Below are 25,403 nucleotides of genomic sequence, written 5' to 3'. Positions count from 1 at the left end.
CAGAATCACTGCATGGGCATGATAACAAGTGATAAGAACCATTAAATGGCTTGGTAACACTTGAATCAGCTTACAATCTAGAGATCCCAATGGTTTAACTTTGCTTATGGCCCTTGACCCCCAGGTGCCCCAGAGGCCACGGTTTATTTTGTAGTAATTAGCTTGTGCTTACTTGGTTAATTCAATCAAGGAAAAAAAAACTTTATTTCATGCATATTTCTAATGTAATATAATGTACAATTATTACTCACTGAGGCAGAAGTACACCAGAGTAGGCCTTGTGGTTGGCTGCCTGGTCATCTCAACAAATAGGTAAATGAAACATGTTAGTTTAGTATTTGTAGTAATTATTTCTGTATCATGTTGATTCTGCACCAGTACCAACATTCAGAACGGTCAGGACCGTTATATGACGTTCATGTCTTTTTGCTGCTGTTATTTTTGTTGGTCTTTTTATTAGCCACAGTGTCAGTAAAAATTCATGCAGGTATGATTATCTTAAAATTTAATCTTCCTTTTTAGTTTGAAGTCCACTTGACATGACTTAACTTTCTTGATTAATTTCCACAATGTGTTTAGACTTTCTTGTATAATTGCATGTTGCATTGTTTTTCTGTTGAGGTCATAAAAGGAGCTTGCTACTCTATTTGAGTAGCATTAGTTTGTGTTGCTCTTGTCTGTCTGCCGCTGAGCCTTTGGCAACTCCAGTGTTATTGTGCTGTATGTGTGTATCTGTACGTGTGCTAAGATAATTACAAGTTACCAAGCTTGTGCCTGGGCCCACTGCCATCTCTGCTCTGTCCCCATCAGGCATTAACTGTCAAGTGGAGGTTGATGAGTGTGAGACCCATCCTTGCCAGAATGGTGCTACCTGTCGAGACTACATTGCCATGTACATGTGTGCATGCGTGACTGGCTTCCAGGGCCGAGACTGCGAGGTCAATATTGACGAATGTGCCAGCATGCCCTGTCTGAATGAGGGCAAGTGCATAGACAGGGTCAACAGGTAGGGCAACACACATGCATGTTTGTAACACAGATTGCCAAGACACTGGACAAGACTCTGAGATTCCAGATAGTTGTTCTTTAAATGTAACTGTTCCAAGACACTTTTCCATGAGGATAAATAATAGATTTATAAAAAAAAACTCATTATAAACAATCGTACATACTGTGCATTAACTACAATATATCTGTCAAAAACTGTAGCTCGGTGTGCAAGGCTAAGGCAGTTGTCCACGGACCACAGGGTCAGTGGTTCCGTCCTGGCTATATGTCGAAGTGTCTCTGGACAAGACACTGAATGCCTAACTGCCCATCCCCATCCACAGCTGTGCAGTCTTGGTCCAAGCCTGGTCTGAGGGTGTGTCAGGAAGGGGAATCGGGGTAAAAATTGTGCCAAATCAACATGCAATGATCCGCTGTGGCGACCCTGAACTCAGGGGATAAGCTGAAAGGACAACAACAACAAAAAAAATCTGTCAAAAACCATTAAAGTGGCTCAATGTGCTCAGTAACTCCATTATAGAAGGTGTCCCTGGGCAAGACCCTGTGCCCCAAACTGCCCAATCTTAGCCGCTGAGGTTGCGGAAGCCAGCACTCATTGGAGCACAGGTCCCAAGCCTGGCAAAGGTGATGTGAGTTGCATCAGGAAGTGCATCAACCCTAAAAACATGTGCCAGCATGTCTTTCTATATGTAACACCCAAGTGTGTTTAAATTTTACCCATATAGCTGATAGTTTGAGGTTATGCTGAAATTTTCTTCATTATTCTATCCACACTGTGCAATGCACCAGATCCACTGTCAGGAAGAAAGCTGCAACCTTAGCACAATTGAATTAATAATCTGAGGCATCAGGCCCACTCAAGACTTACATTTGATATGTGCTGTTTTCAGTGATGTTGCATAGAATACAAAAGTATTTGTAGCAGTGTATAGAAAGTATTTCAGTAATTTAATTTGCATATGTGTTGCCTTTAATTTATATTTGTTTTATGAGTCTTAAGGTCCAATCCGTGTCTAAAAGTATGAGTGAATTGTTTTAGCTGTGAAAGTTGTGGAAAGTGATAATGTGAGCTTTATGTGAATTCGATCACATGATCAGTTAGATTCATAGTAAGACTTATACATTGGCTTTGACTTTCTGTCATAAGACATTTTCATGAAGAGTTTCTAATTGCTATATGTCTGTCTATAACTCTGACTGTGTTTATTTCCTTCTTACGTTGAGCCTGGTGAAGCCGATGTGTCATCCAGCAGTGCATTGTGTCAACATAAGACATTAAATTTGACCAGGGATAAGAATTAATCCACTTACTGTCAGTCATTGTGATGAGTCATTTAATAGCTGGAGGTGCTGAGAATACCTGGTACAGTAGTAAAACTGATTGGGACAGCAGGGAGCAAGGAGGAAGGAAGGAACGAAGGATGTTATAGCTTATGTTCTATTGAAATATTTTTCTAACATTATTTGTTTTATTATCTTCAATATGTAAAGTGAGACCCTGTAACTGTTAAAGGAGGAAAATGCACATTATTTCTTTAGCAAAATAAAGGCGGATACAGAAACAATACATGCTTGCAATTCAGAGATCTATTACTACTTGGCGTTGCTGTAGCAAAGTTTAGGTAGATATTTCTGTGTAAGTAATTTATTGTGTAACTCTACATGTGATGCATGTCACACATACACAAGTTACAGTAGTAAAACAAAATGCAACACGTTATGTCTCCCCAGGGGATATGTTTTGCTTAATATGATATTTTAAACCAACTTAAAGAAAAGGGCTGGGATTTTCTATGTTTTTCTTTTTGTCAACAAATCCCTTAAAATGACCAAAACCAAGAATAAATTTCATGCAATCACAGCACAAACACAGATTAAAAACCTTTAGAAAACATCCACTCTATTTACACTATTTCCATTCTTGCTGTACACATAATAACACGGTTATATTGCTTACATGAAACATTAAACGATTTATTTTGCACATGCAAGGTACAAGCAAATCATATCTTATTTATGATCACTTGTTAGACTTTGGAGAACAAAGATGATGGCCACATTTGTATTAATAACGAAATATGTAACGCAGAGCTGGGTGTGGCTTGCTGATTATTTATCCATCCCAAACAGGTGTTCTGTTGGGTTCTGTTGGAGGTTTCTTTTGTTAAAGGATGTCCTCCCTCTGCCATTGTTATCTTTAATTGCCATTTATCACATCAGTGGCCAGTGTTCAGCATTAGTTGATTTTTCGTTATGTTCTCTTTTAGTGGTTGAAAATAGAGCCATTGAGAATATTTGAATTGAAAATGTGCTATTATACCATCTCCTAATAATATTTGGGCAAATATTTGATTTTGAGAAATAAAAAGATTACTTTCTTCTTAATTTGTTGTGTTGTTGACAATAAATTCATAATTATTTTGTGGCTCTGCTTTTCCTAGCTATGAATGTGACTGTGATGGGACAGGGTTTGTTGGTGACCACTGTGAAGAGGACATCCCTGAATGTGCTTCGAACCCCTGCCAGCATGGAGGCACCTGCCTGGAGGGAATCAACCAGTACAAGTGCCTTTGTTGGCCAGGTACATAGAGGTTCAATACTAGATGTGATATAAATCAACGTTTAAACATTGCAGAGGTTACGCAGAAACCATTAACCTCCAACTATCATCATCTGTTATAAAGCCGTCCCACTCAGTATCCAGTAATATAATGACACTGTGAACAAACTCACGGCTATTATTGTGAGTGAGTTTACCTTCACTAATGCATGGATAACGGGCTCTGCTTGATCACTAAACTAAAATCAGGAAATCAAATGGATGTCCTTTGGAGTTTCCCACACATAAATGAAATGCAATAAAAGCATCGAACTATCTGACCCTTCAGCTCGGAGGACAAGAGGGGGCACACAGTTCAGCTGAATAGAAATGGTAGTGTTGTACTCTTTGAATCTGGCAAGGTTGTGAGAATTACGGCAAAGTTATGCATAAGCACATTCCTACAGAAAGTCATCAGTTAACTTCTGATGTTTTCAGTCAAACTTACAAACAGTTCAAAACAACAACAGTTCAAAAATAAGAGTATGTTTTGGAAATGTTCTTTCTTGACCAAAAAAAGCACTTAAGGTTTTTTCAAGGTCACCAAATGTGAGAAATCTGCCATCATATTGTAAAATGTGTTCTAATTTTAACTGTGGCTAAAACAAAAAGTCTAATCTCTCGATGCTACATCCTGTTTGTTGTGATATTCCTATTTATGTTTCTGTGAACACAAATGCCAAATATTTTATTTTTACATAGTGATCTGAAGTAAGCTGGTCCACTATATGTGACATCTCAGGGAGAATTATAGTGATTCACATCAATTTGGACAATGTTTTGTTAAAAATACACCATTCACATGTTTTGGAATGAAGAAATATTTTACCCTTAGAGCGATTTGTCTGGCTGATGTGAACAAGCTTATCCAGGTCGCAGACTGACAGATACTAATTGTGAGTAAAGGGACTCATTGTGATTGTGGACAGTACAATAATTTAGAAAATGGCACAAATTATCCTTTAATCTTACAACAGATGTGGCTATAGTCAAACCCTGAGCGTTAAACATGTATTTGTGTGTATATGCATGTGTTTGTTTTCAGGATATGAGGGAGAAAACTGCCAGGTGGATATCAATGAGTGTGAGCAGCATCCCTGTGAGAACAGTGGTGAGTGCTTCCAGCGCTCAGATATTCTGAATTACAGGAAGCTGCCTGAACTCAGTGGAGCCAATTTCACCTATGAAGAGGCAGCTGGCTTCATCTGCCACTGTCTGCCAGGGTTCACTGGTAAGTCAGCTCACAGCAGAATTCTGTTATGTTTTTGTTATGTTGCCTCATTAACTGATCAGTAGCTATGAGACTATGAATTTCATCATTTTTTCCCCTCGCAGGAGACATCTGTTCAGTCAATGTGGATGAGTGTCAATCTGCTCCATGTCAACATGGAGGAAGCTGCCAGGATATGGTCAACTTATATCAATGCATTTGTCCAGATGGCTTCATGGGTAGGAGAAACTTCTTATCTCGCTCCATCTCTATTAATTATTTTTTTGCAGATTTCTATTTGCTCCCATTTGAGTTGTGTCTTTTCCCTGTTATTGTTTATATTCTATAGTACTGACAGTTTGTGTTAAGACATGTTAAGTCACTCCTGAGGTCAATGTATTTAATGTACCTGAGGTCAAACTTATACCATATTTGAGTAGAGGCAAATTGTTTTTGGTTTTAGTGTCTGTATAAGTTGTTAAAAATACCACCAATTTAGAAAATGACAGAAGTGGTGCAGGTGGGTAGAATGGTCTTCAGCTCCTCTGGTCACGTGTTGAAGTGTCCTTGAGCAAGACACTGAACCCCAACTTAGTTGCTCCAGGTGAGTGTTGGTCAGCTGCTTAGCAGCTCCCCCATTGGTGTGTGTGTTTGTGTTTGATTGTGACTGCAAATCGGTGAATGAGAAACAGTGTAAAGCGTTTTGAGTGCCAATAGGTAGAAAAGCGTTAGTGCAGGACATTTACCATTTACCATTCAAGTTATCTTTACTCATTTCCTAAGGTGGGATTCAGTTTTTGGAGTCAAGACAAAGGTGACTGAACTTTTTTTGATTTGCTAAAATCAGTTGAATCTGCTGTTCAACAATGATGAGAAGTTTGGTTTCTTCAGCCTGTTCCAACAGCCACTACATTTACAGAAAAAAGAACAAAACAATTCCTAACTTAACTCTTCTTGTAAGTATACAGGAGGGCAACAAGAGAAAGGTCACTGGAAAAAACAGAAAATAGCAATGGCCCTAAGCAACATCCGTGTGGTATACCATGCTGCAGCTTGTTCACTTGTAAATATCCTCTATTATAAAATACTTTTTTTCCTATTGAACAAACTGAAACTGAGTTTAGTGTGATGTGGAAAATTACAATATTTTAATTTGTCAAGCAATAATTTCTCATCCAGTAAGTCAAAAGCTGAGTTAAAATCCAACAATACTGCTACTAAGTTATCATTAGTGTGTTTTAGGCAGTGACCTCTAGGGCTTTTCTTTAAACAAAGAGTTGCATTTGCTTCTCTAGTGTTTTGTTAAGAACGGGTAGCAAATGGATTGTGGATTGGTCAACTGTTTGTAACAATATGCCATTTTTTGTACAGGAATAATCCTTGCTTTTGTCCATTTAAATGGGGAATTTATTAACACACAAGCTATCTGAATAAATAAGAGTCCAATTAATTGTGATTGGGTTTTGCCTAGTTGTTTCTCACATTGTGACATAGAATATTAAAGTTGAGCCATTAAGTTGAGCTTTTCTTAATATTCCTCCATAGTGCTGCTCTTTGTATGGTATTTTCATTAGAAATCAATTTATATAATTTGTCAAATACTTGATTAGCAGATAATAAATGATAAAATATTTTTTTTGGAAACAAAGATGCAAATGTTCCTCCTTTTTCTAATTTGACTTTTATCTATTTTATAAGATGTGAAAACACTGAAAAGGTGCCATATGTCAAGGGCCTCTATAGGGTATTAAATAGGGTCTCCTAAGAAATTTGTCACAGGGACGGAGATTATAGTTAAGATGCTTAAAGATTAAGACTAATTAAAGCCTGATGAAAAAACAATAAAAAAAGTATGAGCATATATTTCATTCCAATGGTTTACTACAGGAAGCACAGACAGAGGAAGACTCCACAACACAAAAATGGAATCGTATTAATCAGTTGCAAATGTGACATACATCTATCAACATACAGTTTACCATGACAGATTTCATTGTTTGTTTATGGGATGTATACCACAGGTTGACTTCTCACGTGTATAAGTTGGTTTACTCTGGCTGATAATCCTCTAGAGATTACTGGTGCTTGTTGTGTCACTCCTTCTCATTGCACATTGGCCGAGGGTTTACAGCCCAGTCTTAAGAGCTACAATGAGTTGACTGAGTTACTGAAGGCTGATACAGGGCATGTTGTATTAAATAACGTCTGGGGTAGAATTATTGCTATAAATTAGATTAAATGAAGTGTAGTGGCTAATTTAATAAATTACAGATCACAGGACAAAAATATCTGCATTATTCATACAGTATGCAAAAGTTTGCATACCCTATATTAAAGCAACATAATATTAAATCCACATTCAGCTAGAACAAATGTTTTAAATCAGAAAATAATTAAAGTTAAATACTTTTTAAATTCACTGGAATTTATTTTTATATAATCAGACTTGACATTCAGAAATTTAAAAGTAAAATTAAGGTAATATAACGAGTTGTTAAAGTATACTGATATTCTAACGCTAAAAGAAAACGTTAAATATAAAAATTAATATAATAATGATACACCCCAGTTTCAAAAAATTGGGAAGATGTGAAAACGTAAAGAAAAATAGAATGCAATGATTTTTAAACCCATCAACCCATATTTTATTCACAATAGAACATAAACAACTTATCAGATGTTGAAACTGAGAAAATTTACCATTTCACGGAAAATATTAATTTAATTTGAATTTGAAGGCAGCAAACCATTTCGAAAAGTTGAAAGAGGGGCAACAAAGGGCTGGAAAAGTGATTGCAAATCAAAAAAAAATTGGAGAAGCATTTGACAACTAATTAGGTTAATTGGAAACAGGTCAGTAACATGACTGTGTATAAAATGAGCTTTCAGGGAGGCAGAACCTATCAAATATAAAGATGGGCAGAGGTTTACCAATCTGTCACAAACTGCACCAAAGAATTGTGGAAAAATTTCAAAAATGTTCCTCAACCAACGTATGATTGCAAAGACTTTGAGGATCCCACCAAACTATACCTAAAGTTTATAATATCATCAAAGGATTCAGAGGATTAGGAGGAATCTCAAGGGACAAGGGGAAGGGAGAAGGACGAAAGTCAAAACAAGATGCACTACATTAAAAACAGGCATGATTCTTTACTGGACATCACTGCATGCTCTTAGGAAGACTTTCAGAAATCAATGTCTGTGAACATGGTTCATCGTGCAATCCTCAAAGCTGGATCATGAAAAGAAGAATCCCTTTGTAAGCAAAATCCAGAAACGTTGTTGTGTTCTCTGGGCCAAATCTCATTTAAAATGGTTTGAGGCAAAATGGAAAACTGTTTTATGGTCAGTTGAATCAAAATGAAATTTTTTTTTCTGGAAACCATGGACACCATGTTCTGTGGACTAAAAAGGAGAGGGACCATCCAGCTTGTTATCAGCCGACAGTTCAAAAGCTTGCATCTCTGGTGGTATGAGGGAGCTGTAATGCCTATGGTGTGAGCATCTGACAAATCTGGAAAGACACCAAATGCTGAAAAGTACATAGAGGTTTTGGAGCAACATATGCTCCCAACCAGACAACGTCTCTTTCAGGGAAGGCCTTGCATATTTTAGCAAGACAATGCTGAACCACATACTGCATACATCCAACAACATGGCTTCACAGGTGAAGAGTCTGGGTTCTGAACTGGCCTGCCTGCTGTCCAGACCTTTCGCCAAAAGAAAACATTTGGCACATCATAAAATTAAAAAAATCTGCAACAAAGGACCAGGACTGTTAAGCAGCTACAATGTTGCATTAGACAAGAATTGAACAACATTCATCTCTTAAACTCCAGCAACAGGTTTCCTTAAAGTCCCAGACATTTACAGACAGTTGTGAAAAGAAGAAGAGATGCTACACAATGGTAAACATCACGCCATCAAATTCAAAATGAACATTTTCCATCAAATGGCAACATTTCTCAGTTTCAACATCTGATCTGTTGTTTATGTTCTCTTGTAATTAAAATATGGGTTGATGGGATTTGCAAATCATTGCATTCTGTTTTTATGAAATATTGGCTCTATGTATTGGTCCCACAATTTTCAGGCCAACAGTAGCTCATCACCTTGAACCTACAGCACTTCCTGCGGGTTCTTTCTTGCAGCTCCTGCCACTAGTGGGCATCCACAGGCCAGCACATGGAGGAAGGAGGGAACTAAATTCCACTTGTCAAACCCTGACAGGAGCCAGCTGGAGGTTGGAGGCTTACCACTCTGTTTTGGCTGGGCTGCAGACAAGAGAGGAGCAGGGGGTGTGAGTGAGGGAGGGATTTGAGTAGGGATGGAAGAGAAAAGGTGGGCAGGGCTGCCCTGTAATCACTCGTGACTGCTTGCGTTGTGCAGGAGACTGGAGTGGTTGCACTTCTGATTTGTAAGCCGAGAGAGAGAAAGGGGGAGAGAGACAGAGAGAGAGAGAGAGAGAGAGAGAGAGAGAGAGGACCTGGTTGTGTCATTTCTGTCATCAGTGTGAAGAGTTTGTTGGCTGATGACTTGGCTGTTGACTTGCTGGATCATGGGGGGAAGGCAGTTGATGCTGCTGCTGTGCTGCTGTGTTGGGCCCTGGTTGTTGACAGGTACAGTATGGTACAGCAGTCTGTAACGCTACATAAACAGAGAAGAAGGTTGCATGCTTGTGTATGAGGGTGGAGTTTTGGCACAGAGAGGATGAACAGCTTTAGGGTTCCCTGGGTGAGTATTTTCAAGGACTATGGTAATTCAGTTGGATTGCTGCTGCCATGGCTTAATTTTGAATGTAGTATGATGGTGCAGCTCTAACTACTGAAATCAGACAGACAGCTTTGTGTTTCTGGAGTGTGTGTGTGTGTGTGTGTGGGGGGGGGGGGGGGGGGGGAGGAGGGGGCATGGATATGACAGGCATTTAATGTAATATTTTAAAGTCTAGTTTATGGGGTTAATGTGTTAAGGAATCGAATTAATCGCTAAATGTTTAAGACTATTTCCTGTAGTTATTTCATCTGCAAATGACACTGGTTGAAATCTCTTGCCTTTCCTTCACTAGACCTTCCTGTTAATCTATATGTGTGTGTATGCTTGGTTCTATATGTAATTAAGTCATTGGTCAAGTGTGGTCCCCTTGTCTTTTTAAATAAATTATTATGTTAACCATGAGATCCTTTCTCGATGTGAAAGAGGAGTTTCGGCCGTGTGAAAAATTTACACTACACTTTGGTACACTAAATGTAAGTGCCTCTCTTCATGCAGGTGTACACTGTGAGGTGGACATCAATGAGTGTGACAGCAACCCCTGTCAGAATGGCGCCTTGTGTGAAGATGCTGCCAACTCCTATCTGTGTCACTGCCCTAAGCCAAAACCTGGAGAGGAGCCCTGGGGTGGGCGGGACTGTGACATCCGCCTTGTTGGCTGCCAAAATCACCAGTGTCAGCACAAAGCCAGTTGTGTCCCCACACTGACTGATGATGGAGAGCACAACTACACCTGCCTATGTGTACCTGGTTGGACTGGAGAACGCTGCAACACCTCCACCACTTTCTCCTTTAACTCAGAGGGCTACGTCCATATGCAGCTGCCTGTTTCCAAAAACCAGACTAGACCAGAGACTTTTGACTATAACCATGGTCTCCATATACAGCTTAGATTCAGGAGCACTTTGCCCAACATGGTTTTGTTCTACAGGGGCACCATGGAGCACTTTGTCTCCCTGGAGCTTGTCAGTGGATCCCTCTGGGCCCGGCTGAAGTCCGGGAAATTTCTGCAGATTACTTACCCTAGACCAGTTAATGATGGAAAATGGCACCAGGTCACTGTGACCATGGATGAGAGGTTGGTTTTGACTCTAACAGGACCTGGCTGTGCGGAAGTATGCCAAGTTCAGAATGAGGGCCACAATCATCTGCTCTTCCTTCAGCCAAGCTCCTTTCAGCAGCTGTATGTTGGAGGAGCACTAAAGGAATATTTTGGCCATATGTCCAGTAGGAGTGGGTTCATTGGTTGTATGGAAGACCTCCGTGTTGACCATAAACTGGTTCTGCCTCAGGACCTCATGAGAGAGGAAAATCAGGGCTTGGAACTGGGCTGCACCAAAAATGACTGGTGCCAGATAGACCCATGCATGCAACGTGGGGAGTGTGTGGACATGTGGATCCAAGCCAGTTGTCAGTGTGACCGGCCCTACTACGGAGAAAGCTGTGAGAAAGGTGAGAGTGCTTAAGGTTTTCCTCACATGTTTGCAGTGATATATTCTATTATCATAGCAAATATATCCCTAATAGATCACTGAATACGTTACCTTGAGGCTTGTGATCAGAGCTTCTCAAAATAATTTCATGGGTTTTTTGCATTTTTCATTGGTTTTGCGCAAAATTTCTCTATGAAACATTTTTTAACCAACAACAAAAACAAACAAACAAAAACATTCAATCCTGCTGCTCAATTATCAATTCCTTAAAATTAAGCTGCATTAATTGATTTTTGGCCACATGTAGGCAGCTAAAAATGTAAACAAAAATTACAGCAACTTTCTATCTCTTGCTAATCCTCTTCCAGAACCACACAAGACTAGAATAACTGTAAACTCTTATTTCACAGGATCTATAGAGTCCCTTTAAGAAAAAAAAATGCCGATTTAGATGTCACCTATACTGACAATGTTTTGTTTTCCTCTTCCACCAAAGAATACCCATCATGGACCTTTGGCCATGAGAACACCACCAGCTACATGATGTTTAATATTACAGAAAACCATGGAGACAACTTCACTATTTCCTTCTTAATGCGTTCCCTCAAAAACAACGGTATGCTGCTGCAGCTCTGTCGGGAAGGAAAATCGTACCTGACAATCTATCTGAAGGAAGGCACTGTTGCTGTTTACAGCCCTCACACCACCCTGCTGTCAGAGGCCAAGTTTGTCACTGATGGCAACAACAATTTGGTGACCATAAAGATAAACTATGGTCATGTGGTCTTCCCCAAAGCAGGGAATCACCGTGCCTTAGGGAATGTGAGTGTAGAGGCAGGGGATGTGGCATATGTCGGAGGGCTCCCTGCAGGTAAGAGCACGATTGCCTGGGGTGGAAACTTCAAGGGCTGCCTGCAGGACATTCGCATTGACCAAATGCACATGACCACTGAGGCTCTTCCAGAGGGGGTGGGGGTTTACCAGGCAACCACAGAGGAGAATGTGCTGCCCGGATGCCAAAGTGATGATACATGCAAGGTAAATAAGAAATAGAACTGAGCTATAGGACAGACAAACCTTTAAGATGATTTAATCCCCTCAAGATCAAGTGAAATGTAAAAAAGTTGATAGTGTGGCTGATGTTTGTAGTGGAGTATAATTTAAGTTTACTAAATCTGACGGTTACTACACAGCAGCTATCAATAGACACTACTTTATGCAATAAAGCAGTTTGCATCAGATTTAGCATATCACGGAAAAGTCTTTTTTAATGAAGCCCAGTGTGTGTCTCTGACACTGAACCTGTGCTTATTGTGTTAGTGCCATGCTCTGCTATCTACTGAAGTGCCTCAACCCAGTTAATCTGGTTTTGAATCCTTTAGATCCGTAAATTACCATTCAATCCTCTCTGTGGCTTTTAACCCTGCAGTCGCATCAGGTGAGAGATTAGCAATGATCTAAACCATCCATCTGTGTTTGTCTGTGCACAGGATGAGCCCTGTTTCAACGGTGGACAATGTCAGGTCACCTGGAATGACTTTAGGTGTGACTGTTCCATTAACTACTCAGGCCAGCTGTGTGAGACACGTCTGTGGTGTGTCGACAATCCTTGTTTTGATGGGGTGCACTGTGTTGACCGACAGGATGGTTATGAGTGTGAGTAATCCTTTATCATCGGTCTCGACACAAGACAACCCAGGTCAGGTTAACTTTATTTGTTTGGTAATTAGCTTAATTAGACTTACAGCCTTGAAGGTTTCTGAGGGACAACCTACACTAGACCCTCACTTCTTAGTACAAGAGACGGAAGAATGTCCCTGACTTAAAGAGTCTAAGAAGTGCGTTGAAGACACACTATAATACATCAATCATGTAACATCTAAAAAGACTTAACCTTTGAATCAGCATGTAACTCTCACACATTGTTAAATATCAGTAGCTTATCAGTAACAAAGCTGCTAACAACCTTCTCCCTCAACAGGCTTAACTGAAGCTACTTTTCAGGACAACTCTCTCCAGTACATTGCCAACAGCTCCCTGCTGAGCCCTGTAACCAACATCACGATGAACATACGAACACGAGATGAGAATGGGGTCTTGTTGCGAGCCACCAGCAGAACTGAAGTCTTCTGCCTGGGTCTGCTCAACTCCTCAGTGCTGGTCAAACTGCACATTGGAGTGGACACAGAGTTGCTGGCCTTCACAAGTGACAGGACCATTGCGGATGGAGCATGGCACCACATCCAGTTGTCAATGGTTGACCCTGCACAGTCAGCATCTCGTTGGTGCCTTACTGTGGATGGCCAGAGAGTGGGTGACAGCTTCACTGTTGGTGGCAACCTTAACTTCCTCAATGATACTATAATCTGGCTGGCTGAAAAATACACTGGCTGTTTAAGCGAGGTGAGAGTGGGTGGCGTGTACCTGCCATTCATGAATGTGTCAGATCCCCCTCAGGTGAGCCGGTTCTCCTGGCTGGGTGGACACGAACCAATCATAGGATGCCAAGGTGAACTGATTTGTGATTCCAATCCCTGCCTCAATGGGGGTGAGTGTCAGGACCAGTTCAATGACTTTAACTGCAGCTGTACTCCAGGATGGGAGGGAATGCTATGTGAGACCGAGGTAAACGAGTGTGCTTCAAGTCCCTGTGTCTATGGCACATGTAAAGACCTCCTGGCAAACTACCAGTGTGACTGTGAGCCTGGTTACACAGGGAAAGACTGTCAGGAGCAGGTGGATAACTGTCTGGAGTTCAGTTGTGTTAATGGAGGAACCTGCACGGAAACATCAGGAACTCATTCATGTTTATGTCCTCCTAGCTACCACGGCAAGCGCTGCCAGTGAGTATGATAATCTGTTTATGTGTTCTCTGTTCTCGCTGTAGATAAAAGGAGCTCTTATCTGTTTTTCCTCTTTCCTCTTCCATTGGTTTCAACACTTAGAGTTACTTCTATTATTTTTATTTACCCAATTTATGAGATTATTCTACAGCAACAAAAAGTCTCAAAATTAAGTTATACGTTGTTCCTTTAAGAGTGGAGGCATTTACACACCAGGGAAGCACTCAAACCCTGTAGCTACCTAAACTGGGACTTTGCCAAACAGTACAGCGCTGTTCTTCAATATGCTGCTGAATTATATTAGAAACTTAAGACATAAGCAGTAAAATACAGCAAAGAATGGCTGATGTGTACATTGCAGAACCCCCCCCCCCCCCCCCCCCCCCCCCAAAAAAAAAAACACCTTACAAGTGGATGGCACAGCACAGAAGAGCAAGCTCCTTAGGACAAGACTCAGCTGTCCATCTACATCCAGAAGACAAATGTCACTTCAAATGTCACAGCAAAGACCAAATTCTAGGTAAAGAAGCCCGGCGGTTAGAGAAAGGAGTAAAGTAGGCCATCTTTGTTGACTGGAGGCACTGCTTCATTGGTTCATGAAAATTAAAACACCACAAACCCATTATTTTTAAATAAAAATAACTCAAACTGAATTAAGAGTTAATTTCCACTTATTACAGATTTTCCAATTTCAAAATGCATTTCCAAGTTCCATGATCATATTCAATATTTTATTGCATCTAAATAAAAAGCACAATGATCTTCAATGGATTGATAGGTAAAGATGAATCTTTTGTGTTTACCCAGTGTGAAAGCAAAACAAACATACAGTATGAATGTTTACTAAGCATTTATTAAGACAGGACTTTTTGCAACCAATGCAACAGGCATTTTTCCAATGTAAAAACACACAGTGTACGGGGCAGAAAAGGTTAGATTTACTATCTTCTCAGAATTAGCATGTTCCTCTTAAGGTCAAGGTTTACAATATGATATACACGTGCACCTACAAGGCCTAAAAGCTCCAGAGGAGAGTAACTATTCTGAATTGTACTAAAATACTGTTTTTTTTTACTGTTAATTTATTTCTCACATTACAGACTGTAATAGAGGGTATTTTTTGCATGTCTAATAGGTGGCGTTTTCCTCCAGTGGCATGTGATGCAAAAACAGAGTGTCTCAATGGAGGGGTTTGTATTGGAGGTGACTCCGGAGGAAACTGCACCTGCAAGCCTGGATATACTGGCAACAGGTGAGTGCAACACACATTTCTCAGGACAGACCTACACCTGGAGAAAGTATGTCTGATCCAAGTGTAAAGGTCAGGTGAGTGTGTGGTATTAGCTGCTGCTCTGTCAGTCAGAGTTGTGTTAAAACCCTGCTGATGTGTTTCAGGTGTGAGACAGAAATAGACGAATGTGAGTCTAATCCTTGTCTCAATGGTGCCACTTGCTTGGACAGACTCAACCACTTCCAGTGTGTATGTGTGCGAGGCTTCAGTGGCACACTGTGTGGGAGCAACGTAAGTGACGGACAGACCTTTTTCACTGACACTAGCTTTGAGTTATTTGACTTTCACAGCACAAGTGCTTAAACAGAATCTGAACGATTGTTATAAAATTCATGGCTTTGGTTCAGGTTCCTTGTAGCTGCTATAAAGGCAATGGATATAAATCTACTATAAGGAACCATGACAATGTTTTAATTTCAATCAAAACCTGAAAATTATTATAGTGGAATTGTGTTCTTTATACTGTAAATGAAATAATGACAGTGACAGGGCTCATATTACGTATGGTTAAAAGAGCATTTGAAAGTACTGGAAAGTGAAGCTTAAAAGGGAAAAAAACAGTATAGAAGTGTAAAATTTTAGTTTGTGTAGATTCAGCAAATTAAATTACTTTATCGATGATGTACAAATACACCATTCAATTAAAAAGTAGTAAATATAACATTATAAGTAAGATGTAACAAAGACCACAAAATTAAATTGGCGTTTGTAATCATGTCATGGTTAAGCTGCTTTAACAAAGCTCTCCTAATGATGAAAAACTCCTCCGGGTGATGTCATCTGTAGGAGTTTTTCAGCTAGAAGAAGAAAGCCATTTGATATAGTGAAGTCAGAGGGAAGTTAGCATTAAAGTACTTAAACCCTAAACTAAAGTCATAGAGAGCAAGTTTGGTGGAGTCGTCCTTTCATAACAGCTTTATACCTTAGAACCGCTGGCTTTACTCATGTTAATGAACATTGATAGACCGTTTTAGAGCCTACTTTATGTCATTATTAGGTCAAATGTCAGCTGTATACCAACAAACAAAGGCAATGACCTCAGGCAAAGACTGAAAATGTGATCTTAATGTGTTGCTGTGTGCCAGAATCAAAGGATTATTTGTCTTTAATTTGAACTTTTATCACATAAGTAGCCACTACCAGTCATTTATTTATTTATTTTTATTAAAGACAACTGTGTTGAAACATTAGCTATGTCCTAAAAACAAAGTTGGCTAATGTGCTTAAAGAATTACAAGGCAAATCACCTAATATTTGAGGGTGGGAATCACAAACCTTTAGATCCATCTGTACTTACAACAGACTTTTGGGGCGACTGTGGTGCAGGAGGTTGAACGGGTCGTCCACCAATACCCCAGTTGCTGGTTAGACCCCCAGCTCCTCCAGTGACATGTCGAAGTGTCCTTGAGCAAGACACTGAACCCCCATCTGTGTGTGTGACTGTCAGTTTAAACGGGTGAATGAAAAGCAGTGTAAAGCACTTTGAGTACCAATAGGTAGAAAAGCGCTAAATAAGTGCAGAGCATTTACCATTTGCTTTATTTACCTGATGTGTGTGATACAAACACTCACTTTATTGTATTTTATCATGTTTAATCACAGTTGTTTTCAGTTTTTTTTAGACTGGCAGTAGCAATTGATATGAGATGAAATTTAAATAATTTAAATTTCTATCAACATTTGGGCTGAAATTAGTGTGTCTACAACTTAAGCTGTAGGAACTAGAACAACACATTAAGCCCTGTGCTCCTTGTTGTCTGCAGAAAGAAGAGCATAAAGAACGGATTTCCTGGTTGGCGGTCACTATCCCTCTGACCACGCTGTGTGTGTTACTTGGCATCCTGGTAGTCTTTTTCCTCATCATGACGGCCCGGAAGAAGCGCCAGTCGGAGGGCACATACAGCCCTAGCTCTCAGGAGGTGGCTGGTGCCAGGCTGGAGATGGGCAGTGTCCTTAAAGTGCCACCAGAAGAGAGGCTGATTTGAGGCCTTTTTAGAAAACATATACTCTGCAGTGTCACACTGCTTGGTTCTTCTGTCCTACATGGAGTAGATGGAGTATAGATCAATGACTGATCCTCTGCCTGGGAAAACTACTGATGCTGATGCCTCAGAGGGATCTTACAATTACTCAGGCTGTCCTGTAAGGGCGGCCATTGGTTTGGTCAAAGGACATTCTGACCGTAGATGTTTCCTTGGAAGTTTAGGTGCTGAGGACAAGCTCAAGCTTGATTTGCGTGGGACCAAAGCCCTCTAAAGAGCACATGTACTAAAGACTTGGGGAGAGAGGAATGTTTACTGTAGACGGAGAAAATACATTTGGAAACAAAAATCTGTCAAATTACAGTTTTATTTGTAAAAATTGAAATTGCAAGGGAACCTCTTCTTTCACCAACACATGCCTATCAGAACTACTTACATATGAAAGACTGTTTCTGGTTATTGTGATTTTTTTCCAGAGAGACACTAATTTAAATCCTGGCTTTAGCTTGTTATAGGTAATACCAGTCCTAAATAATTCGCCATTTCCTGATTTTGTTTTGCTTCCAGAGGGAACAGTGTTTTTTTAAACTTTATTTTTCAAAGGAAACTATTTTTGATACAAATGTAATATTTTCATTGCTGAGTCAGGATTTTTGAAACTATACACTGTTGTCATCATCCATGGAAAAAGGGTGTTATGTTGAAGGCAGTATTCTTTCGCCATTTTGTTTCATCTAAAAATCCATTGTTTTTTTGTGACTAAGCAATTTCTTCTTAAGGGAACTGCATTGTTTAGTGTAAATGAAAGGATATAAACAGTTCAAGTGATGGGGCAACAGAACCTGCTAACACCCTTCTGAATGTGTGGACTGAAACGCTGCCTCCCCAGAGTCAAAGATGTTAATATGTGTTGAATTATTTTGTCATTGTGCACTGTATGTTAACAGGCTAATTACTTTGTCCAGCCTGTGTTGTTACTGTGTGAGTATGATAGGAGTATTTTTCCAAATCTTTGTGTTGCTTATGTTATGTTGCAAAAGTTCAAGTCACTGTTTTTTGTTGTTGTTGTTGTTGTTGTTGTTTGTTTCTTAGTTTTTTCCAAATATCTTTAAGGGACATTATTTATTTTCTATATAATCTAATGGTCTACAGTGGTCACATTGGTATTTGTGGACATAACTTTATGTGTAATAACATAAAAATAGGAAGGAAAATGAGAGACTTCATTAAAAAAGACACATGTTTAGCTAATTTAAATGAATTACCTTGAATTTAAATGAATTTTAATTTAAACACCTGTTAAAGAGTGAGGTAAGAAAAGTGTTAAATCTCTGTGTGTTAAATAGAGAGCAGGAGACAGCTAGTTGTTAGGGCAGCTTAGTATAAAGAGTAGACAAGGGGAAACAGCTAAGTACGCTTTTTGTCTAATAACTCAATTCCCACCCCCTCCAAAAAAAAAAAAAAAAAAAAAAAAAAAAATTAAATCTAAAAATGGAAGTTTGTAGTTAGATTTCTTTAAATAAATGTATTAAAGAAATCTCTGTGAAAGTATATTTCACAGAGAGGTTACCAATTAACCGACTCATGTTAGATTGGTTAGTGAAATGAAAATCTTAATAGATACTTTTTGGCAAACTATAGTCTAACTGGAGACGCTACATAGAAAAGCTGGGGGGGGGGGGGGGGGGGGGGTGGATAAATAAGAACATTAAAAAAGATGTACTGATATATTTGTTTCCCAGCTTTAATTCTTCATGCTAAGCTATAGGCTAACCATGATTATTTAACACAAAAATAAGACTGTTATTCATCTTTTCACCTCACTTTCAGAAAGAAAGCAAATGAGTGCTTTATTTTATATCAACAAAAGCCTGTTGGCTCCCTAGTTTTGTATGTTCCACAAATGCTGTTCAGACTGATCACTGTTGACCTTAAGAGTAATGTTAAGGGTTCTTCATTAGAGTTAAGAATTCTTAAACTCTGATTAGCCCTTAATCTGATGCAACTATACTGACATCTGTACACCACAGATCATTTGCCTTTCACTCTCCACTCACTAGTGCTGCTAACTTTACTAAGCAACTTAACTGAGATGCTTTACCAGGTAACTAAAGGTGGTGGATTGATATACAGTACACTCAGACTGATATACTGTAGCCGTTTACCACCTTTTTTGTAAACGGCTTTTGAAAGGGAAGTGACATGCAAGTCATAGTTGAATATAACTTACAAAAGCATTGAACAATAATGAATGTAGTATTGTATAATTTCAAAGGGGTAATAAGTTGTTTTTTGATCATGATCTATTGATGGTCGGTATCCATGACTCAGTCGAGATTGTCTAGAGCAGGTTTCGGATTTGATTTTTAATATAATTCACTTGAGAAATTAGAAATGATCACAAATCATTTATGTGGCACATTTTAATTGTCCTGTCGTAAACTCACTGGCCAATTTATTAGGTACAGCTGTCAATCAAAGGCTACAATTTCTCAGTTTTTAATTTGAAACTGTCACAAAGGTGATAATTCTACTCACTGTTTATCATTGAGGCCATAGTGGGTGGTAGAGTCGTACTGGAGTGCATTATAAGAAGAGGCGGTTCTAATGTTTTATTAACATTATTATTATAAATATAATTATAACATTGTAAAAGTAGAATTCATGGCGGAGCTGATGTATTGGATTTCATTAGACTGCACAGGTTCACCTGATAAAGTGACTATTGAGTGTGTATGTGGATACCACTGTCCACATACAATATTTTAGTGTGGTTTGTTTAGTCTGGTCTCTTAGCTCCAGTTCTTAAAATTTTGTGGCAACACTGTGTATCTGTAATTTCCATATTTCAGCATCTGCACAAATCCAGTGCTATAGCTACAGTCAAGTTTAACAGGTGGTGTAAAGCTTGAAAGCAAAACACAGAAGGCTTTTATGTCAGCTTATTAATCCCCATGGTTTTTGGTAATATGTGGGCGTAAAGTTCATAAAGTGTGTAAATACCACTTTTAAATATTGAAATGATAAATCATCTTTATCTTTCAATCCTCTCATATTCTTGGGCCGGATTTACAATAGGAGACACACCACACTAAGGATGTGCTCCAACATGTTCTCTTCCCACAGCATCAGATATTGACGCTTCCTAAGGCATAAAATTGTGCCGCTTTGCACTTCGTTTGGTGCACCACAATGATGCTACAGGTACGCTTTGGCGTTACGAATCCCGTTGTCCTGTGGAAAAGTCCTGTGCCTTGTTGTACCATCCACCACCCCTATCCCCATGAGAGTTTTTCTGTTCTTATTTTCCATCATCGATTATGGCTTCAATTTTGAAGCACCGGGTTTCTAATTAACTACACTGAAAGCTCTGAGCGTCAATCACTGATGCAAATGGGCACATTTAGTGTCAGCGTGTAATGCAGAAGGTCTTGAAAAAGCGATACTTTTTATTTCGAACAGGCAGTAAACTCCCATATTCATTTGTTTGTACAAACTGCATAAGGCAATGTAGCTGTAATTTATGTCTGCTGTTTTATATAGTACATGGAGTTCCCATGTAAATTGAGGAAGAAATTTAGTATAAATGTACTTGGAAAATGTATTTTGTTCTTATTTACCATTGTTTTTTTTTACCTCAGGGGGGGAGAGAACCAGGACTACCTTTGAAAGAGAGAGTTACATTAAGGGATTTTTTTCTCCTTTCATTCCACAGTACTAATTCCAACAGCATAGAGTCATGTCAGGTGTTTGACTTTGCCTTTGTTTCTTGAATGATAAGCTGCAGTACCTTTAATGAAACACATCCTCCACAATTTTAAAATTAAATTCCTACAGCCTTCCCTGCAGGATTTTACTGTGTTTTGTTGTGATGATCATAGATTAACATCAGCCAGGAAAGAGGGACCAGTGGGAATAAGTAAGAGAAACTCAGAATATTATGTTGTTGCACTGATAGCATAATGGATATGTTTACCAAGGAACTTTTGAAGTTGACCATTGATAACTGTACTTCGGCAACGTCCCTTTGTCCAGCCATTAAGAGTATTAGGCTTAATTTATTTGGGCAGGTTGTTTTTTTGAGAGTTTACTGTATGTTATTTTCTGGTCTATGTTACTCAAGGTGATGGCAAGGAATTGTCAGAGATGATACACATAAGACTTAGTACAAATGAATCAGATAAACTGCTGTTTCTGGGTATGATTATTATAGGGTTTGCCTCTTCTCCCAACACCTCACTTCAAATGTTTACCCACTTCAAATCGTATCACACAAGATTTCAACTGCCATTATCTGTTATTATCAGCACCTATTGGCCAGTAGGTACCTGCTCCACATAGACTTAGTAGGTTGTTATTGTGCAATATGTGCCACTAGTTATTTGGTTTAGCCATGAAAAACAAAGTTAGGTTTAGAGATAATCTGTAAAGAAAGTTTGCTCATAATAACTATGCCAGTAGGTAGCAGTTGACTGACCAATGCTTAACTATGGGCTGATAATGACATATAACACTATTCAGTCATTCAAATCAGCTTTTTTCACTGTGTTTGAGGATGCACGGCTGTTATTGTAGTGGTAAACAAAGGTAAGAATTGACTTATTGCTATTTTTATTGACTACAGGTGCATGCATTATGAGATGCAAGTGTGCCTTAATGCTGTCCTGCATCCATGAAACCTGAACATCCTGTGATTGTTTTGTTTTTCATTTTTATTTAGACAAAAGCCTTTGTTTAGACTACGTTAGAGGATTTAAAGGAGAAGTAACTGACAGAAATATTTGAATGTTTTACTCTGCTCAAATATTTGAATGTTGTATTAAAAAAGTATAACATGCAGTGTTATACTGTGAATTCAACAACAGATGGATGCATGCAGAACAGATATTTCCGGGATACCTCCAGAATGGTATTGACTTTAAACTGGTACTGTTTTAACTAAACCTCTACCATACGGCACTATGATTCAGATCTGTGCATAATTAGTACTATTGCAAAAATGTATTTTACACCTTAGTGAATTTGCCATTTTTGAGCTGCAAATTATTTGGAAGTTAAAAATTCTTATTTTGAAATATATATTCTAACTGTTCATTTGTACTGAGGAGGATTAATGTCAATAAAATAAGATGTAAACTTTCGATCAATGTTGATAGATGCACTGTAACTGTGTGTATATATATATATATATATATGTGTGTGTGTGTGTGTGTGTGTGTGTGTGTGTGTGTGTGTGTTTGTGTATAGGAATCAGGGTATGTTTGTATGGAAATGGTTTACAACAGTGTTAAAGTTAAAATAAAACATAAAGTAAATAATAGCCATTCCTGTCATATGTTAAGTTTAGATTACATCAGAATAAGATTTAATAAGAAGAATAAGACATCAGGATTTTTCTCTATTAACCCTTTTCTAATCATAACCAAGTGTTGTGAGCATCGAAACCAACTCCACAAAAACTGGATGTTGTTCTGGAAGATTGAAATGTTTAGAGGAACTAAGTTTGGAAACATTTTATTGATACTATATTAAGTATTCGTGACTTATCTTTTATAGAAAAATTCAATTCCTTATTATTTTTAACATTAAATGTCATCTGGCTTTAATTATGTCCCTACAAAACATAGTTATGATAGAAGTATCTTAATCAAAATCAAACAACAATAGAAATGTCACGTATAGGAGACATATTTCCATTTATCCCTTTTAAAAAGTTTATAATCCACATACACACAAAGTTAAACATAATGTCCAGGTATTGTTCACAAGAGTGGAACAGATGTAGGCCACAGTGAGACTGACCTTTGACCTTTGACAATCAAAATGAAATCAGTTCATTCTTGAGTCCAAGCAGATGTCTTTGTCAATTTTGAAGAAATTGCCTCTAGGTGCTCCTGAGAGATCACATTCATGAGAGTGAACAGACAAACAGACCACCTGAAAACATATTGCCTCCGGCCTTGGCTGACATGATAAAAAGAAGAAGAATCCTTCAGCTAATATATACCTATACAGATGGATATATTTCCTGTCATCCACCTCGTTGGTCTGTGTGCTTTAACTCCAGATTTTATTTGTATAACAACAGTCAGGCCAAATGTTAATGCATCCTGAAGAACCTGAAGGTACTGAAAGTAGAAATAAAGGCTGCAAGAAAAACCGGAAATGAAATGTCTAGAGCTGTAGTAGAGTCTGGCTACCTTTGAAGAGGGAAATGAAAAAAAATCTGTATAGTATAGTCATATTGATGAAATGACAATGAAATTATGTTTCAATGTTTTCTTTTATGAGTAGGAGGAGAAGGGTTTTGCTCTTACTAACAGACTCTGTATAAAATTATTATGATTATAATAATTATAAATAATTAATTGTTAAACAACTCAAACAAGCCACAAATCTGGTCGTTCCATCTATCCATCTATTATCTGAACCCCTTATCCTGTGAGCGGTTGAGGACACTGGGTAAGAACTGGTTGCCAACACCAAGCCACACATAGTAGAAACATTCACACCAATAGGAAATTTAGGTTCACCAGTTAACCTTTACCGTATATTTGAACTGTTGGAGGAAACTGGACTAAACTCACGCATGCACAGAGAGAACACGCAAAATCCACATACCATACCCCACATCCATATCACTTTATCTTTACTGTAAGGACACATTAAATAGTAAATGGTCTGCACTTATATAGCGCTTTTCTACCTATACTCAAAGCGCTTTACACTGCCTCTAATTCACCCATTTGCAATCACAATCATACACACACTCACACACAGATGGGGAGTTGCTATGCAGCTGGCCAACACTATCCAGGAGCAACTAAATTGGGGTTCAGTGTCTTCCTCAAGGAGCCGGGATCGAACCAGCAACTAGGGCATTGGTGGATGAGCACTCTACCTCCAGCCCCACGGTTGCCCCCGGCTCCACAATCGCCCAATAAGGGGACTCTTTTTGTTTGCACATACATTATAACAGATACATAACAGCATATTTAACTCAACAACTTACTTAAGTTTTTTCATTTTCCATTTGCAGCATACAAATTCTTCAGTGCAATAATCCCTTTTTCCACAAAAATGACAACCTCGACACAGCAAGGATGGAGGATATTAGTGATTATTCAACACTATTTTGGTTTTTCATAACCATATTTGTTCAAACTCAAATATTTTTTTTTTTTACCAATAGAAATAAATTATGTAAATGGACAACCAGGAATAACTGCCCTTAAATAAATAAAAAAATAACCACTTTAAAGAAGTGAAACTGAAAAAAATGTATTAGTTGAATTGTTGAACCCCTTCAACATCCATCCTTTTGCATTCCACTTTGCACTGCTCACCCCAGCAACCTCCCACCTCCTTTGAAGCTATAATGGTGCATTCCTTTGTGTCTCTGAGCGACTCCCACCGAGGGTGGCTGCTAGCTTGGTCAGTGCCTCTCCTCCTAATGATAGCAGGCAAAGCAGGACAAACATCCTCCTCCTTCTCCTCCTCCCTGATCCTACAGTGTGGGGGCGGATGAGCCAGGAATGCTGGCAGAAAACCCTGAGACAGTTCTTTTACTCCAAAGCAAGTTAGAAAAAGAAAAGTGAAAGACACACAGTCAATTTATAAGACAGACTAAGTGGAAATATTCCGTTTTTTAGTACGTAGTTATACCAAACCAAACTATCTTTTCAAGGTCAATGCTCCATCCTCGCTGTAATCGTAATTATGATTTAGTTTGTCGAAGAACAGAAAATGAGTGACTGCTCTTCTTAGAGTCCCCTCTACCCACAAACAACTTTAACAAGATATTACATAACGATTGGATTTGGTTTGTATTTGGAGTTTACAAAGCACATGATGATCATGATGACTGAAAAAAAAAAAAAAAAAAAAAACAATCCCAAATTTCAAATTGAATAAGTGTTGGTGCTTTGGGGGCAAGTTAGATACCTGATAAATGTACAAGAAACTCAAAGCCTAAGCAAAGCAATAAGCAGTATTTTCATAAATTTTAAATTTTCCTCCATTGCACCAATTGTATACTAAGGAATGCAATGACTTTGCTTTCTAGGGATAAACAGGAAAAGCACTTTATTCAAGTAGTTTGTTTAAAGGTTATTAAACACGTTTCGTATGTATCCAGATCACAGTGCTTTCTTTAAATTTAAGCAAGTGCTGTGGGTGCCATAAAATCTAATGATGCTCCAGTCAGAAAAACTGCTGCAACCTCAGGCATTTTGGATGAAGAAAAAAAAATTGTCTGGTAACAT

At 38.7% G+C, this 25,403-nt stretch overlaps 1 protein-coding gene across 1 annotated transcript in view; it reads left to right on the top strand.

Moving 5' to 3' along the window:
* LOC137136613 (protein crumbs homolog 1-like) overlaps positions 1–22,286 on the top strand; it is a 31,196-nt gene extending 8,910 nt beyond the window's left edge. Inside the window, exons 3-13 of the mRNA XM_067522147.1 lie at positions 811–1,006; positions 3,450–3,589; positions 4,653–4,838; positions 4,943–5,056; positions 10,089–11,042; positions 11,520–12,061; positions 12,514–12,679; positions 13,005–13,866; positions 15,002–15,118; positions 15,262–15,388; positions 16,921–22,286. Of these exons, the coding sequence (XP_067378248.1) occupies positions 811–1,006; positions 3,450–3,589; positions 4,653–4,838; positions 4,943–5,056; positions 10,089–11,042; positions 11,520–12,061; positions 12,514–12,679; positions 13,005–13,866; positions 15,002–15,118; positions 15,262–15,388; positions 16,921–17,142 (3,626 nt within the window). The 3' untranslated portion in view covers positions 17,143–22,286. The remainder of the gene's footprint in view (positions 1–810; positions 1,007–3,449; positions 3,590–4,652; positions 4,839–4,942; positions 5,057–10,088; positions 11,043–11,519; positions 12,062–12,513; positions 12,680–13,004; positions 13,867–15,001; positions 15,119–15,261; positions 15,389–16,920) is intronic.
* The last annotated feature ends 3,117 nt before the right edge of the window (positions 22,287–25,403 follow it).

The sequence above is a fragment of the Channa argus genome, chromosome 11, assembly GCF_033026475.1.
Source record: "Channa argus isolate prfri chromosome 11, Channa argus male v1.0, whole genome shotgun sequence".
Classification (NCBI taxonomy): Eukaryota; Metazoa; Chordata; class Actinopteri; order Anabantiformes; family Channidae; genus Channa; species Channa argus.
Note: the sequence above shows the minus strand (reverse complement) of the source record. Positions and strands in the feature narration are given on the sequence as shown.